At 44.5% G+C, this 17,230-nt stretch overlaps 1 protein-coding gene across 2 annotated transcripts in view; it reads right to left on the reverse strand.

Annotated features, from left to right (window-relative positions):
- CACNA1C (calcium voltage-gated channel subunit alpha1 C) overlaps positions 1–17,230 on the reverse strand; it is a 721,739-nt gene that overhangs the window by 35,993 nt on the left and 668,516 nt on the right. For both annotated transcript variants that reach the window (XM_043517771.1, XM_043517767.1), the window contains 5 exons: positions 14,715–14,843; positions 8,919–8,984; positions 3,922–4,013; positions 2,796–2,961; positions 1,813–1,940 (listed from right to left, as the gene is read on the reverse strand). In XM_043517771.1, coding sequence (XP_043373706.1) covers positions 1,813–1,940; positions 2,796–2,961; positions 3,922–4,013; positions 8,919–8,984; positions 14,715–14,843 — 581 coding nt within the window. The remainder of the gene's footprint in view (positions 1–1,812; positions 1,941–2,795; positions 2,962–3,921; positions 4,014–8,918; positions 8,985–14,714; positions 14,844–17,230) is intronic.

Consider the following 17,230-nt stretch of genomic DNA (forward strand, 5'->3'; position numbering starts at 1 on the left):
TTGAATCAGCCAAAATCAGTGGTCACCTTTGAAAACATTGGCCTTAGTAAATAGCATTGCAGACAGGCCTGGCCTTGTGACCCATGCATGAGGTTTCTCTTTTCCTTGTTCTCTGTCTTAGACACAACCCTGATCCAGCATCCCTCAATTCTTGTTTATGCTCCTATCTGTCTCTGCGGCCAGCGGGCAATGCAAAGAATCCAGTCCCTTAATGCCTCCATACACTCATCTTGAAAGCTGCAATTTGGCTTTCCAAACTTTGTAAATGGGTCACCAAAAGTGAAAAACTCAAACGGGGAAGGGATGGGAGTTGCCACAACCAGAGTTGGAATCTCAGGCAGGCAGGGGGTGGCATGGACATACAGATAGGATTGAGAAAAAGAGACCATTCACCGGTGGATCCTTACAGGTGATATTTGTCATATGGCTCCAGCAACCATATGGCTAACCCTGTTTACAAACAGTTCTGGGGTTGTTTACGCATGAGAATTAATCTGGAATAAAGAAGGATGTGAATTTCAAATAGGTTAACTATTCCCGATTAACTCCATGTGTGGATGCTCTTATTCTGGAAATAGGAGTGCCTTATTCTGAATTATTTTAAACCAAATGGATTAAGCTAATTTGGAATAAAGCATTCTTATTCAGGAATACAACCGTCCACACATGGGGTTAGTCAGGGATAGCGCCTCAGGAATGGCTATTCTGAAATAACTCCCCATGTCAACATGCCTTGGATACTAAGGCCTGTTTTCTTAACAAGTGGAATGTTTATTGCAGCACTGAGGTTATCCCTTATCTTTATCGAAAACTGCTCTGGACAGCCACCAGCGATGACCAAAGGGACCTCTGTTTAAATGTCACTTCCAACAATGTGACACAGTCCCAAACGCTGCACAGCCAGAATTAGCTATGAATCCAATGAGTCTTGAACTCATGATCTCTTTGTCAGAGCCAAGTAATTTACACCCATGTTAAGGCCCCTTTACACTGTCAGAGTGGCTTAAAGAGGTCTAGTGTAAATGAGCATCAGGCCCAAGAATGTTTCCGACTGAGCCATATTGGTGCCTGTGGGTCAAATTCTCCTGTCAGTTGCACTTGTGCAAACTTATTAACGTAAGTGGAGTTGCAGGGGTGGAAAAGAGGGGAGAATTTGGCCCTCCACATGCAATGCATATTTGCAGTGATGCAGGCTGTGGCGGGCACAACCACATAGCGGCTGGCATGTGGATGACACATGGAAACACAAACACTGCTGCTTTGGTGTGAGCTAAATATGGGATGTAGAGCAGAAGGCATAAAAGTTACAGAGTCCAGGTCTTATAAGGGCTCAAAGACCTGTTTCTATGGCTACCCAAGAAGGGTCAGACTGGCCAGGTCTCAGGCCAGTACTACAGCATGTGATCCAGTTTACCAATCCACTCAACAAGCCTCCTTCTTAATGCACATCCCCCACTGGCCTATTTATTAATCTGATAAATGGCCTATATTCTTCCAAGCTGTGCACAATTTAAAATTACGTGCAGCTGGGAAAAAAATGCAGACTGTTTACTAGACTTTCTACTGCTCACATATCCTGGAACAGGCTGCTTCCCCCTGATTCACATGTGGAGAGATGGGGGAGGTTTCAGCTTCTGCTTCCCTTTTAGAGTTTTCACAGAGATTTACATACACTGTATTCTTGCCGGATTTGCTTCCTGCCATGAGAAGGTGCTACCCTATTGCATTGGGTCTGGGATGCCAGACTTTTGAGAGAATAGAGACCATGCATCAGAAGTTAGCATTTTCTAAAGTTCAGGTCCGGTCACTTACTTGGCTTCAGGGTCATACTCTGCCCAGATTCTTTTAAACTCGTCAAGATGATGTGGCCCCAGAATGGACCAGTCCCGCGTCAAGTAGTCAAAGTTATCCATAATAACAGCTACAAAAAGATTGATAATCTGCAAAGACAGAAGTGATGTGAAGGAGAAGGCATGTAACATCAGACTTTACTTGGCTTCCAGTTTGCATCCAAAGGCTGGATTTTGAATTACACGGTCCTGTGTGGTTTGACTGTCTCTCTTCTCATGAGTGACACCATGTCAAGTGAGATAAGCAGACGCTCTTGATTTAAATGGGAAGGTGTTGGAGGCAAGATGTTCTCAGCAAGGGCCCCTCAAATCTTGCCCCCCACATCTCATTGATGAAGCCCATGTTTGCTGAGCTTTTGGGCATGCTGCAAGGCCTACCTATTTATACAGACCTTTTCCTCGGAGGGGTCTGGTTTTTTTTCCTTGGGGGCAAAGTTGGAGTCATTTACTGGCATAGAGCCAAATGGTTTAAAAATATTGTAGACATCCTAGGAGGGTGCTTGGAGCTCTAATGCACAGTGCGTGCTGCAGTACTGCGTCATACCAGGAGAATTGCACTGCCAGGACAGAACAGATGCAAGTGGGATATGCCGTTTTCACAGTAATAGCAACAATGGATAAAAAACAGATTGAACGAAGGAGGGAAGGTGGGAGTGAGGCACTGGTGGCCTCACTTCAGATCTCAGGCCACTAATCTGTTCTTCTGATGGGGGGTATCCTTGTTTATGTTGTGAGTGGCTATTGAGCTTGCTCTAGCGGGAGGCTCCTGATCAATTACCCTGGGGATCAATTATCACTGTCATGTGAGGCCATTGTGGACAATGTGTATCAGATTTTCCATGAATGAGTTCACTTTTCTGCTACACAGTGTCAGTGCCCAGGGAAGTCAGGGGTTACTGGGCAGTCACAGGCCAGTACCCATTTGTGCTGCCAATGCTGACTCACCAAAAAGGCACAGAGCATGTAGAAGCTGATGAAATAAAAGATGGAAAAGCTGCTCCCACAGGAATGGTCGCCTTCAGTAGAATTGGTTGGCTCTGACTCAGGATCGCACTTCTTGTCTGGCAGACACGCAAGCATGATGTCCTGCCAGCCTTCACCAGTGGCACACCTGGGGATAAAGGGATACTTGAGAATGAGGAAGTGAAGTCAACAGTGACCACTTCAAAAGGAAAGCAGCAGTTAGCACATGAAGAGCCTTCTCCTGCTCTCATTGAAGTCATGGCCTACATATAATGGGTGATGGGACAGGTTTAACATGAACTGGCATGTCCCTCTCCTTCTACCTTTGTTGCTATCGTAATGTTATCCATTACTGGAGCACCTGCTTTTGTATACTCTGGATACGGGGCTGCCATGTTCTGACCAGATGCTTGAGATTTTTGTGGGGCTGGAAGGAGAGTGTACAGGGCTGGAAGGATATCAGCATTTTGCTTCTCCCATTTTGCATTCCCTCATCCTTTTCTTCCCTGTCCTCTCCTGAGCTGCCCATTTCCCCTGTCCTCATTCCCTGTAAACCTGCAGGCAATGTAAGAGTGCTGTACCCCTGCAAACTCTTTCCTTCAGTATGTCCAGTCCTCAGCACTCGCTGCCCTGCCTGACACAGATAGTTGGAGCTGGGTGCCAAACACCAGTTGGGGAGGGATGATGTGTCAAACTGAGCAAGGAACAGAGCCCTGATTGGTGTTTGGCATCCTGAGTACACACTCCACAAGGCTCAGTGGCTCAGCTGGGGTGATCAGATTTGATGCTTCAGTGTGTAACTGGACACTTCAGGGAGAAGGAAATAATTCCCCTCCCCCACACGTAGTCCACTGAACAGCTGGATATATGAATTTGTGGGTGGGGGTATTGCCTTACTCTGATACGTCAAGTATTGGCCATTGCTGGAGGTAGGAGATCAGGCCAGGCGGACCAATGGTCTTCCCCAAAATAGCAAATCCTAGGTTCTGGATTTGGGACATTGTATTTCTAATCAACTCATGATCAAGATATGGTAAAATGGAGAAGACATGTCCAGATGCACAAAGTCACCCTCACAGACGCCAGTCCAAAGCTCCGAGACACACACCTGAAGAGTAGCAGCACTGCTTGAGGGAACGTCTGAAAGTTGTTGTTGCGGTTGATATCCGTGGTATCATTCAGAGCAATTTTACCAAACACCTAGCAGAAAGCAGAAGTCTTGTCAACTTAGCCTTGTAGCCCCCAAAACACTCTTGTCAGCTGTAATTCCTTGCATCTTAGTGATTATGAGCTCTCAAGCCTGCCCCCTTCCTAAAGATGTTTCCTGCTGGTTTCCAATATTTGTTTCTACTCCTCCTGTTTGTGCTATATCACTGGTAAAGCATCCACACAGAAATAAGAGGCACATTCTAATATACCATTAACATAACTAATCATTCATTATTGCATGTGCCATGAATATGTGACATGGGGATCTCATTTCAATGTGCACTCACACTGGATGTTTTCAGTGGAAAGAAAAATAATGAGAGAGGAGAGGATGCAATTTTTCTTCCCTTCACTGGCTTTCCAGAGGCTTGGTCTGCACTAGGAGGAAAAGCATTGCAATAGACCATTGTCTGGACTGCCTTAAGTTCCCAGTGTCTGTACATCTGTACACAACAGCTGTGCCCTAGCACAGTGGAGTGCCTCACATTTGGAATTTACCCCAAAGGTCTATAGTGACAGTGCTTGGTGCTAGGAGATAGGTGTTTCAGGAACCCCAGAATGCACTGGTGCAACCATGTCTGCCAGGTGTCCTGGGTGTGGTTGCTTCAAAACAGTTCTGACCCAAACCAGCACTGCTGCATGGACACTGGAACAGGGCAAGAATAAAAAAACTATGGGCTGAATCCTGCAGTCCTTACTTGGGGCAAAACTCCCACTGAAGTCAATGAGAAGTATGATTAAGGACAGCACAAGGACATACAGGACTTGGTGCTTGACCCTGATCAAAAATGAAGGCAATGGGAGTCTTTCCATTGATTTCAAGGAGTTCTGGATCAGACTTTTTCTGAGTAATACTTGCAGTGCTAGTGAATCCTGCAATGGCTAACCAGGAGTGCCTCAGGCAGTGAATAGGGAGAAAAGAAAGAACAGAACTGCTATCCAGAGAGAGGGCAGGGGAAAGAGAGAGAGCACAGCATGTGAAGAGGGTGTGGCAGGATGAGGAAAAGGAGAAATCAGAAGACAAGGAGGGTGGGGGGAGGAGGAGAGGGCAAAGCACACAGAGTGACAGTTACTGAGAGAGAAGACCTAGCAGAAGCCTTGAAATATCATTTAAAGCAGAGGTTCTTCAATTCTGATCTGTGGAGCTCAGCTGCTCCATGAAGTTACTGCCATCCGAGAGGCAAAGCTTTCATCATTGAAACAATATGAGGTCCCGCCATGCTAAGAAGTTTTAATGGCTTCTTTGGATGCCTGCCAGAACTCCCTTGTATGCATGTGTTTGGGCTGCTATACAGACAGGGAAACCTATTAACAAGTCTCTTTCTTTGTGTGTTTTTGTTTGATTGGGATTTTTGGGTGTAAAATTAAACTTAGTCAAATCTGCTGATAACACTGAAGCCAGGGAGGAAGTAAACACAGAGATGCAAACTGCAGAGCGACCTGTAGAGATTCGAGTTAGGGCTGTAAGCAATGCAGACAAATGCAGCACTAGTAAGTGCAAAGTCCTACAGGTAAGGAGAAGAAATAAACAGCATAAGTATACAAGGGGGAAAGGTAACTAAGCAGCTAGCCCCATCATACCAAACTGACTTCATTTCCATCTTCTTTCCCTAACACATTACTGTCCTAATTGTACTTCTTAGGAATTCAGTCACTCTAGTCCCTGCAGGCAAGATGTGGGAGTAGGTTGAGGAAGGCAGGTGTCCACCAGAGAATTGCTGTCTTAAGGATCAAGTAGTGGTCTGTGATACAAGCACAGAAAGGTTTAAGAGCCACTGATTAAAAACTTGGAAAAAAACCAAAGGTGCATCCCCATTCACTTCAATGGAGTTAGATCAGGGATGAATCTGGGCACTAAGCAGCCCACTTATTAAAGGGCATCCTCCTCAGTGAATGTACCTGTACTTAAATTTTGGTATTGATTAGAGCTGAGGGAAACTCTGCAATTTTGCTTTGCTAGGGCTTGTGCAAACATTTTCTTCAGTTGCAGTCCATGTGGATTCATCCACCCCATCCCTTATGCTGCTTTGAGATAAACAGGGAGCAGACTGGCTGTGGGTCAGCCTTAGGATTAAAGGAGACTGGCACTAGGTCCCCAAAACTGGAGGAGTATAAAGGTGGGTTAAAGCTATCTTGGCTCCCCACCAACTCCACCAGTTTTGCACCAAGCTCAGCTTAGTCAGATCACAGAATCTAGGCCACAGTCCTCAGCGAATCTTAGCTGAGCAGGTCTGAGTTTTGAGTTTGTAATGAAACTCAAAGGCAGGGGAGTTTCATACGGTTTCAGGCTTCCTTGAAAGCATCTTGTACAGCTTTAGTTTTTATAGCCACCACTGCAAAGAGCTGAGGAAGCTTTGCCAGGCCAGAAAGTTCTCTTAGAACTTCATCTACTCAGGGCTCTTTATTCCCCATCTGACATCACCATGATGCCTATTTCATGGACAAAGCATAATAACCTCATAGCCAGAATGAGTAGCAAGAACCGAGCGCCTCTGGAGGAACAAAGAGCCTCTTTGCATGCAAATATCCTCAGTAATTAAAAAATAAACAGAAGGAGAGAAATACAGGGAGAATTACAGGGAAACAGTTCCATCTTAGAAGGGCCATCTTTAAACAGAATGCTCTTCAAGAACCCTTTGGGTTTTTTCCTGGTTCAGATCCCCCCTCTCTCTGGTGGGCAGTGACAGCCCCAGCTGCACTGAGGAGGCACTGGGAGTAACTGTCGTGGGAGGACAGCTCAAATACTCAGAGGCAGCTTGAGTTGAGGCAGCCCATATTTTTCCTTTCAGGAGACAGTACATGAGGGAGTTTCCCTGTTGGAAGAGTCTGATTGTCCTTTTAACTACCCAGCTTCAACTCATACAAGGCACTGGCAGTGTTACTACAGGCTTGCTACACTACTCAGCAGTGAAACAGAGCATAAGGGAAGAGCTGCAAGTAGAAGAAGATGAAGGAGGAGGTTCCTCCCTCTTGTCCTTTCTAGACAGTGCCTCTTGGGCTATCATCAGACTGGTAGTTTCATCCATCAGCATCAATTTGTATTTTTTCACTTGGGCATGTTAGGTAGTGAGGCTTGAATATTGTTACACTTCATGTCAGAGAGGTAGCTAAAATGAACTGATAAGAATTTCCTATATAAAGGAGACCTATGTCATTGTCAAAGTATTGTCATTCTTATTACATTGTCATCTAGACTTTCAAGTGAGCTGCTCAACAGTGAGATACTGAAGGCTTTCTTCAAGAACTCTGCTTCAACAGGCTCAAGACAGCACACAAACCAGGGGACATAAGTGTGAACTAACTACCTGTAATTGCATTATTGCCTTTGGCACAGTATAGGACAACAAACATTATAACGGGTCTGAAGAATCTAAGTGATGAGGAACAATCAAAGACTTGGGCTTCTCACTGGAAAAGCAGACACTAGAAGGCGACCTAGCAGAGGTCTTTGGAATTTGGAAAGGGATCGACACAACTGATAGAAATCTGGTTTTCCCACTGGTTAAAAAGAGGGGATTGAATCTAAAATTAGGATTAAATAGGAAAGTCAGGCATAACTATTTCTCAAAAGATAATAGAATTATTGGATCATGCACCTAGATATTACAATAACAAGCTCATTCGAGATATTATAGACAGGTAGGCACACAGAGGTCATCATTAAATGGTAGTAGTAGCAGCTAGGTAAGTATAGGTAAGAAGTATTCCCAAATTGTTCCCTATACTGTATAGGGAATACTAGGAAGATCTTGGTAACATTAGCTAGTTTAGATTAATAAAGGCAAAACTGGAAAGTTTAAAAAGCTGAGCACTCTAATTGGAGAGCTAAATAGACAGAGTTATTGAGGAGTCAACAGAGACAGTCTAAATTAATTCAAGAGATATCAAGCTTTGTTTCTTGAGAAAGAGGAGACCAGAGTAGAGAGTGAAAAGGTAATAAATTGGGGTTATGGTAAAAATAATTTAAAAAAATGAGACATAGCGAATCAGATGAATTTTGCCTAACCTTTCTTACATTCTTTATAACAATTTCTGGCTCCATTGTGAAGAATAAGAACTGTGGGATGGTGAAAGACCTTTGGAAGTAATACACCATGCCTTTCTTTTTTTTGGTCTCTAACCTCTGATGGTCTGGTGGTTGTTCTGAGACTTTTGATTAACTAAGAAATGGAAAGTAAAGCTTAGCATGAAAAACCATCACCAGTAAGTGAGGCAGGAATGCAACGTATAGCTGGGATAGTCACATACTATGCACACATCAATAGCTTTTTCCACTTGTCTCTATACAGTATCAGTCATTTGCATAGATTAATGCTCATGCTGGTTCCAAATTTGTTTTCGTAAGCGAAATACAATATAGTACTGATGCAGCTTCATGAGGAATTGGCACAAGAGTTGAGATGTTGGGTCTGAGCATACCTTTACTTACACCTGTGTAAATCATGAGTAACTCTGTTGACGTCAATGGAGTTATACCAGTGTGAAAGTGGGGTAAGAGAATAATCAGGCCTGATCACCACCATGACCAGGAGCCATTTGAACTGGTTGCTGTGTGAAAACGAGCAAGCCAGTAAACACCTTTGATACGGCTGTAGGGATATTTTTTTGGGAGGTGCTTTGAGGTTCTTTTTAGTGTATACTCTGTGGTCTGCTACACAGTGTTTTTGTTTGGTTTGGCTGGTGTGGTTGTCAAGTCCTGTTGGCAGCGTAAACCCAGTCAATGTTTTTTGAATTGACTCAGGCTTATTGTCTGAGCTCAACTTCCTAAATGCCTGATTATATGGCTAGGAGAGGAGCTACATGTTGGACCAGAAAATGATCTGGTGACTTCTTGTGCAACTATCCTCCCCAGAATTTCATGTGTGAAAGATAACATAGCTCTTGAGAATCACCTACCTGCATTCCAATCACTGCATAGATGAAGAATAACATCACTATTAAAAGAGCCACGTAGGGGAGAGCCTGGAGGAAAAAAAATAACAGAACAGAACACATTGTATCAATTAATCAGATAACTTGGCATGCTGGAGCCAGGCTTATTCTACCGGGGCCCTGCTTTATCAAGATGGCCTGAGGAGAACAGTGCCAGTCCGGAATCAATTAAGGTCTGCAATTTATCCATTTGACCACTAGATGCCTCTAGTGATCCACATCTGATTTCACCAAGGTGCCTCAAATACAGCCATTGTATCACCCAAAACAAGATAGGCCCAATTATGCTTCCACTTCCACTCCACAGACTTCAATGGAATCACTCTGTTGTACATCAATGAGAGAAAGACCAGAATTAGGTCCGATATCTGCTTGTCTTCCAAATGTAGTAAACTTATAATTAGCGTCGCCCTGATATTAGCAGCAAGTGATGCTCTTTAGTGTGACATTCTGCAGCTACTTTGGTGAAATGAGAAGTGCGTAAAGTGCCAAGACCAAAGTTCAAGGCTTCTCCTACTATGGCTGATGATATCACAAGCACAGAAAGCAGCATGAGCTATATTCCCTGCTCTGAGTTAGGTATCTATGATGGTGTCAGAGATGCGTTAGGTGTCTGTGATCAGCTGTTGAAAAGGAAATGCAAAGTCCTGATAGCTGGTGCTGGCTTGTAAGTAGGAGACCTGCTCTGTGAGATGCTGCATGTCCTCAGCTTCCACTACCTTTAACAGGAATCCAGGGCACTCAGCACATCACAGGGTCCTGTCGTAATAAAATTTTGTTTGTATTCTGTATAATTTAAAATAAAAAATAATAATGTAGCACGTATTAAATGTATTAATGTATGATTTGACCATATCCTGCCAGCCACCCTTTTTGAATAGCAAAAAGGAATGGCCTAATATGCCATTGGTAAAAATGCATCAGCCAGAATTTCTTTGTGTCTGGACTGATTTCAAGGCAGTAACAGACCTTTGAGGGTCACCATTTTGTGGTAGGTTATCATTTTAAAATAAGTAAAAGAATGCCAGGATTGTTATCTTTTGCATTGCAACTTGATGTTCTGTTCAAAATGTTCTGTGTAAATTAATTCTGTTTTGTGTGTGAATGATGAATGTATGTATTAAAAAATAAGTGTGAAGGCCATCGCTAAACCTGATGGTCTAGGGAGGAATTGGAGACAAACCCAAGAGTGCCAGGAGGTTGCAACATGCCCCTATTAAAATGTCAAAAAAGGGCAAATTAACAACTCTAAAAATAAAACAGGCACCTATCAATAAAAACAAAATAGCTGTAATCAAAACCAGCATAAAATAATTCCCTAAAAAGCTTAATAAAAAACAAAATAAAAAATAATAATAATAAAAAAATAAAAAAAACCCAAGCACTCGTCAAACAACAATTAATTACAGCATAACGGTGCAAAACTCATTAGTCCCAACAAAAAAAAAATCACTATAGAAACAGGGTTCCTTGCCATAAAACTTTGGGCTTGTCCTGCCAAGACTTCTTCAGAGCATCGTGTCGGCTCCTCCCTACCTGTGATCAACCTAGCTTGCCACTAGATTGATCTGGACTCTGGGCTAGTAACTATAACATCGACTGGTGGAACAATGTGTGTGTGTATGTGTGTGATCTGATTGAATGCACATGCTAATTGTTGTATCTTCAGTAAAGGTGGAGTATTGCCTTTTCCCCTGAAAAAAAATCCCATGTTATAGGCATAACAATAATTGTTGTAGGCATAACAATCCGGCCCTAAAAGAGAAACTGACTTTCCACCTTCTTGTTTTTTAAAGATATTTAGCAGAGATGGGCTCAAGCCACAGAATTCAGATCTCCATCTCGAGTCTTAACACCTCAAAGTTTGAGGGTGTTGCGATCTGAGATTTTGGTTTGGTCCATTTTACAGATCTTAGAGCCATCTGCAAAATTTGGATATTGACCCTGGTTTGGGTACTGAACACCTTCTCTTTTGGGAGTGTCTGGTCCAGAATTTTGTATTGTTATTTGAATTTCATTTGTAGATTTTAAGTTTACCCTACGGGCCCAATGCTGCAGTCCTTATTCAGACAGAGCTGATTTCCACAAGTGTTTTGATAGAGTAAGGACTGTCGGATTTGTCCATGAGTGAACTAGAATCCTAAAACAGGATTTAAACCTTAGATCTTTTGCATTTACCTTTAAACAATCCATCTAAATAATCAAAATGGAACGCAAGGCAGGGAAATATTCGGTGTTCTACTAATCCTAATGGGCAAATTAATCCCTGTGGTAATTCCAGGATGCAGTAGAAGTAAACCAAACTGGAATTTGGGTCTGTAAATTTGGAGACAGCCCTTATGGGTCAAATCAAGGTTATGAACTTGGGGGTAGCTGAGACCCCAAAAGTGGTCCAGGCAGCATCCAGACAACGACCCAACAGGCCATGCTCCTAGAAGTTCTTATATCTTTAGAAGAGGCACTAGAGGGCTGCCTTCCCTACCCTACTCTCTCAATCTGTTCTACTCCTCTCCTTTTGTTTTCCTACTTCATCCCCCTCTCTTGTTCTGTTTTCCTTTTCCTCTCTCCCTTATCCTCCAGGATTCCCTCACTTCCTTCTGGTCCCACTCTCTTGGGTTACTCCCCTTCAGCTCTGCCTCTGCTTGGTTTCACTGCTCTTTCATCTTGGTTCTCACTCCCTTACTTGGCTCTCAACACCCCTACGATTTTCTTCTACCCAGATTATCCATTCTGGTCTGTGCTGATGCCTCACAATGTGGAAGCTTTGCTGACTCGTTTCCCACAACACAAGACCACTCCTCTGATCAACATGCAGCTCTACTGGTAGAGCACTAATCACAGCAATGGCCGGGGAGGGGGGGATCTGAACTTCCACAACACGGGGCAGCTGATGAATATCAGGCTGTCCTGGATGAGTTAGGACATTTCTTGGGCATATTCCAAGACACAGAAAAATGTACAATCCCAGGGAAAAAATTCACCAAAATTCAGATTTGATAGTGGGACTGGCTGAACAGAGAGCTCTTAGCTATTTTTAGTCTTCGCACTCTGCCCTCTTCATTGACTTCCTCCCATCACCCTTCAGCCCTGCTTCACAGTGACTCTGCAGCCAAGAAGACCTCAGAGAAGCCACTCCCTTTCCCACCAGTGTATGTCTGCACTGTAGCTGGAGGTGTGACTGCAGCTTGGTTAAATATGTTAGTTTTAACCTAGCTATTGCAGCTAAAAATAGGTGAAGATGTGGAGGCCTGGGGTTCTGCGTGGGCTGTTCCAGACTGCCTGGGACCCCCGATACAGATATATGTTGCTAGCCCATGCTGAAGCCTGTGCTGCTGCAATGGCACAGTTATTTTTAGCTGCGCTGACTAGATTAAGGCTAGTGTGGGTCTGGTTACCCTAAGCTGCAAACACATCTCCCTCATTCTCATCCCTTCTGGCCTGGGGAGGGGAGAGCTGATCTCAGAACTGAAAGGAGCTGTTCCTAAGCCGGTGGGACAGCCAGAATATGAAAACTTCATTGTAATTCCTGGGTTAGCAATGACTGGGCTGTGTCAATAAATCTGCTTCCTATCTATCTTGCCAAAATAGTTCCCATTGGAGCTGCTCACACAGCAAACCAAAGTTAGTGGTGATGGAAGTGGTGGGGTAGATTACGGGTATGAGTTGGTCAGAAAAATGGGTGAAAGCCTTCTAAGCGGTAGTGTGACTTGTACCAATTTGGCATTCAGTGAGTGGACAAAATGAGTCATTTACACCAACTTGGTGGTGTTATTTTACAGTACCCAGGAGTTGTATTATGAAGGGACCAAACTCAGTCCCTGATATAGGAAGGCATTACTCCACTGAAGTCAATAGGCATTGTGGCCACTTACAGCAGGGCTTAATTCGGCCCCAGAAAAGGGGGAAGATGGTGCAGAGTAAGTTTAAAAGTGTGGACCAGCTCCCATTCCCATTTAAGTCAGTGGAAATTTTGTCATTGCCTTCACTGGGAGCAGAATTGGAGCCTGTGTGTGGTTTAGGGAAATCTGCTTTCTCTTTCAGCTTCTTGTGAATTGTTTGGCTTGTGCGTTACACTCATTTGCACACTTGCTGAATCACACATTGGTACATGCTACTTTTTTTACCTATTTAGACTACATTGGTTGCCCACCTTACGCTTGATATTTTATTTAGACCACCGTTTACATCACTCCTATACTTGTCCCAGACACTTCCTCAGAAGCTGAACCTGCTAGTATCAGGTTGTGTTGGCCCAATAAGTCCATGACAAACACCTGTGAAATTCAGAAATATGCTGGGCTTCATTAGTAACTGGAACTTGGCTAACCTCAGCAACTGTTTGAAACCATTATTTCAAATGGGTGGACGCTCCTTGTTTGTTACTCTCAGAGATGATCATTCTTATGCTTTTTGGTCCCCCTCTCCTCACCTACTCTGTTTACTCCCATACCTTAGATTGCAGATCTGGCTCAGTTTGGAGTGTCTGCTTCACTTCCTACAGTGGTGCAATAGGTTAATAACCATACCACCTTACCTTTAGATCTCATCTCTCACTCTGAATTATCTCAAAGTATTTTACAAACCGTAGACCACTTTTCCTCCCACTGAAATGCAGCTAGCTCTGGGGTGAAAAAGCAGCAGCTATTTAACAGGTTACAGCTACATTACACCCAGGAGTGAAAGTAACTTAAAGGACTTACCGGTACGCAGGGCAGTTGGGCTCCTGGGCAAGATGGGGGAGTGGGGGGCGGCTCTGGGCCCCTGGAAGGGGTAGGGCCTCGGGCAGAAGGGGCAGGGCTGGGGCCAGACTCCCCCAACCAGCCCTTCAGCACTGCCCAGCCTGAACCGCCCAGGGCTCCAGCGGCGATTTAAAGGGCCTGGGGCTCTGGCGGTGATTTAAAGGGCCCGGGGCTCCAGCCACTGCCGGGATCCACTGCCAGGAGCCCTGGGCCCTTTTAAATTGCCGTGCCTCAGGGCAGCTGCCCCTTCCCCCCCACCCCGGTGTCAGTGGCCCTGCCAGTATGGTGCTTAAAGTGCTGCCACAGCAGCGCTTTAACATCGGCTATGTACTGGTTCGTACCAGTAGCCACTTTCTTACCGGTACGCCATACCAGCCTGTACCGGCTTACTTTCACCTCTGATTACACCATACTTTTGGGCAGAGAGGGCAAATTACCCCTGTGGAGAGAGGCAGCACAAGAGCTATGAGCTTAATGAGATTTCAGTGGTGCACAGAGCCTTATGCTGGTCCTCTGCACATGAGTGAATTTCACCTAAAACAATGGATACAGAATACCTCTGAACCGGCAGACAGAATTTTAAGGGAGCTGTGGGCAGAATATAATTACCTGCGTTAGAATTTGGCCAATATATGGGAGTCAATATCCCATCTCTTTTACAAAGTGCTAGGGATCTTAATGATTATAAAGCAATCAGGGCAGCATTTTCATGTCTGAATTGCCTTTCACTTTGGTTTGAAGCAGAGAGCAGCGTGTCCCATGAGATGCCAAGTGTGTATAGGACCCAAGGAGTTACTTAGGCTGTCTTGGTAGAACTCACCACTGTGCAGAAGGCCAACATGAGGCCTTTGCACCACTGAAGTCCCACTTAAACAATGTGCTGGCCTGCTGCATAGGAGAAAATGTTGCCCTTTGTGCTTAATGCCCATTCTGCCAGCATGAAAATCTTTCTTTGAAAGGCAAAAAAGAGCATAAATACCTCTTTCCAGGCGTGTCTGCTTAGTGATAAGTGAAGGAATACCTGGAAGGATTTGATGAAGGTCCAAAGCAATGTCCGGATGCCCTCCCCACGGCTCAGGAGCTTCACGAGACGCATCACACGGAAGAGTCGGAAAAAGGTGATTGAGATGCGCGAGTTTTCCTCTGCATTCTGGAATCCATTGGCACAGAGGCAGTAGTTATAACAGCAGATGAGGAACAAAGATCCTGGGTCACAGACAACACTACGTAGGAAGAGCTCACTGCACTGTTCCCTTTCATTGTTAAAGCTCTCTGGCATTGCAGTAGCCCCAGCAGCTCAGATGGATTGATGCAGGTTTAACCTGCCTTCTATCCAAGGCTGTGGTGCCATCCTAAAGGTTCTCTGGATTTCAGTATTCCCCAGTGGATCTGTGCAACCTCTCATCAAAACCTTCCTTTGGGTTCCTTACTGAAGGTGTCTGAACTCATGATTAGGGTCTTAAAGGTAATGGAATTGTTTTCCTGACAGTATCTTCTCAAGGAGCTCTCAGTTCCCCTCTGTAATTAGAGTGGCCAAGAAGTCACAATTAGACAGTGGGGAAAAAAGACAGTTTTCTTTTGGAGTTGTCTCTGAAGCTACTACATAATGTGCATCATCCAGCTGTCCTGGTTAATCTGGCACTAAGTATCCATGACGCACTTAGCCTGCTCTGCCTGGGGAATTCGGGCAGGTCCCAAGTCTGCTTTGAAGCTTGGAGGTCCCACATGAGCATAGCATGTGCTGCCACTAAGCCAAGCTCTTAGAATTGCTTGAGCCTTGGAATCAGCCTTCCCATCTCCACAGTGGCATGGCTGTGGTTTTTGTGCTCTGCACTGTGCACTCACAGTCCTGAGCTCTGGGCCCTTCATCTTTCTCATGACCCCTCTGTATTTCCCACAGCCTATGCACTGCGCAGTATTATTTTTAATTTTGGCTTGACAGCTCGCGCTCAGGCCGGGAGCATTTTTAAATAGTCTCTCTCCTGGCCTCTGCTTTTCTCACTGCTTCAGCCTTGTCCCTAAGCATTTCCCCCAGGGCCTGCAACCAGCTTTGACATTCTTCATGCTTCACGTGTGCTCGGGCAATAGCTTCCCAAACAAAAAGGAGTCAGTTGCCTTGCCTTAGCTTGTGTAAGGAACCCTGCTCCCTAGCTCAAGGTGAGACAATCACTCTGCTTGGGGGAATTGTGCAGAACAGTTAAAGGGTTCCCAGTTCATTTTGCCCCCAACCCCCCTGAAAATATTGTGCTAAATATATGTAGGCAGTAGTTTCCATTAGAAATGTTGTGGGAACATAACCCTGTGCTTTATAGGGAGATAATCTTGTCATCCTCCTACTCACTCTGCCAGAGAAGCACATAGACACCACCTCCCTTCCCTGCTGCAAAACCAAGAGCTTGATGCCAAGCACAGTAACATTCAGGACTCAGAAGCAGTGCAGATCACCCCTTCTTAATTAGTCACAACTGTATAAACCAGGAGAGAACAGAGCTTTTGGATTTCCTATTATAGCTCAAAATAAGCAGCATCTGCTTGCATTTCTTCCTCATGAAATCCAAGCTGTAGAAACTACTTGGATTAATATTTCTGAGATCACTAGAAAAAATTCTAGTTTCATTCAACCACTTCACAGCTGACCCTCTGTTCCAGCATGTGAGTTGCAATGGTGTGAGGCTACTTACACTTCAAGCTAGAATCACAGAGAACCATTGTGCCGTGTTTAGCAGATTAGAGCTGCGCTGGAGGTGCAGTTTTGCCTGATATACCAAGCATTTTAATCATCAGTGAAACCTCTGAGAGCAAGTGTCTTCCTCCAGCCTACAGTGTGGGATTCTGGGGACCATTAAACCTGTGGCCAATGCGAGGCAGGGGGTTCCCCATTTGTTGGCAAGGCACAGAATTCAACGTGAGGTTGTATGGCCTCTTGCTGGCTGAGCACATTGATTAGTGAAGGAGAGATTGAGGGGACAGACAACCTCCAGGAACAAACCTCAACAAGTATCCCCCCATATCCTAACATCTGCCTGCCCTCCTCCCACTTTAACACCACCAATAGTCTGTAAGCCAAATTCTCCTCTCATTTACATCAACGCAACTTCACTAAAGTCAATGATGTGTAAATTAGAGAAGAATTTGGCTGTGAGCATTTAAATAGACATGACACTTGCCTGTCTACATCCAGGATTACTATTCAAGAAGACAACTACAAAGCTTGTGCACCACTCCCATCCCATGTAAGTCCTCTGGCTCAATTTCCTCTAATAAACTAAATTCAAAGGAGAATTAAGGCCAATTATTTAAAATTTTACTCCCATATGGGTAGGGCCTAATTGCACCTACTATGGCGGTGCATAAATTAGGGAATTTTTGCTTACATCTTCCACATTTGTTATGTTTACTTGGGGAGCTGGACAGCGTAAGACCAGGTGACAACTACTTGGCCAGTCTGAACAGATTCCTCCTTGCTTGCTATACTCTCATTTTCCAGCAGCTCTCTTATGTGCGTATCTCTGACAGAGCAAGGAAGTTCTGCATGGC

The sequence above is a fragment of the Dermochelys coriacea genome, chromosome 1 (assembly GCF_009764565.3).
Source record: "Dermochelys coriacea isolate rDerCor1 chromosome 1, rDerCor1.pri.v4, whole genome shotgun sequence".
In the NCBI taxonomy this organism is placed as follows: Eukaryota; Metazoa; Chordata; order Testudines; family Dermochelyidae; genus Dermochelys; species Dermochelys coriacea.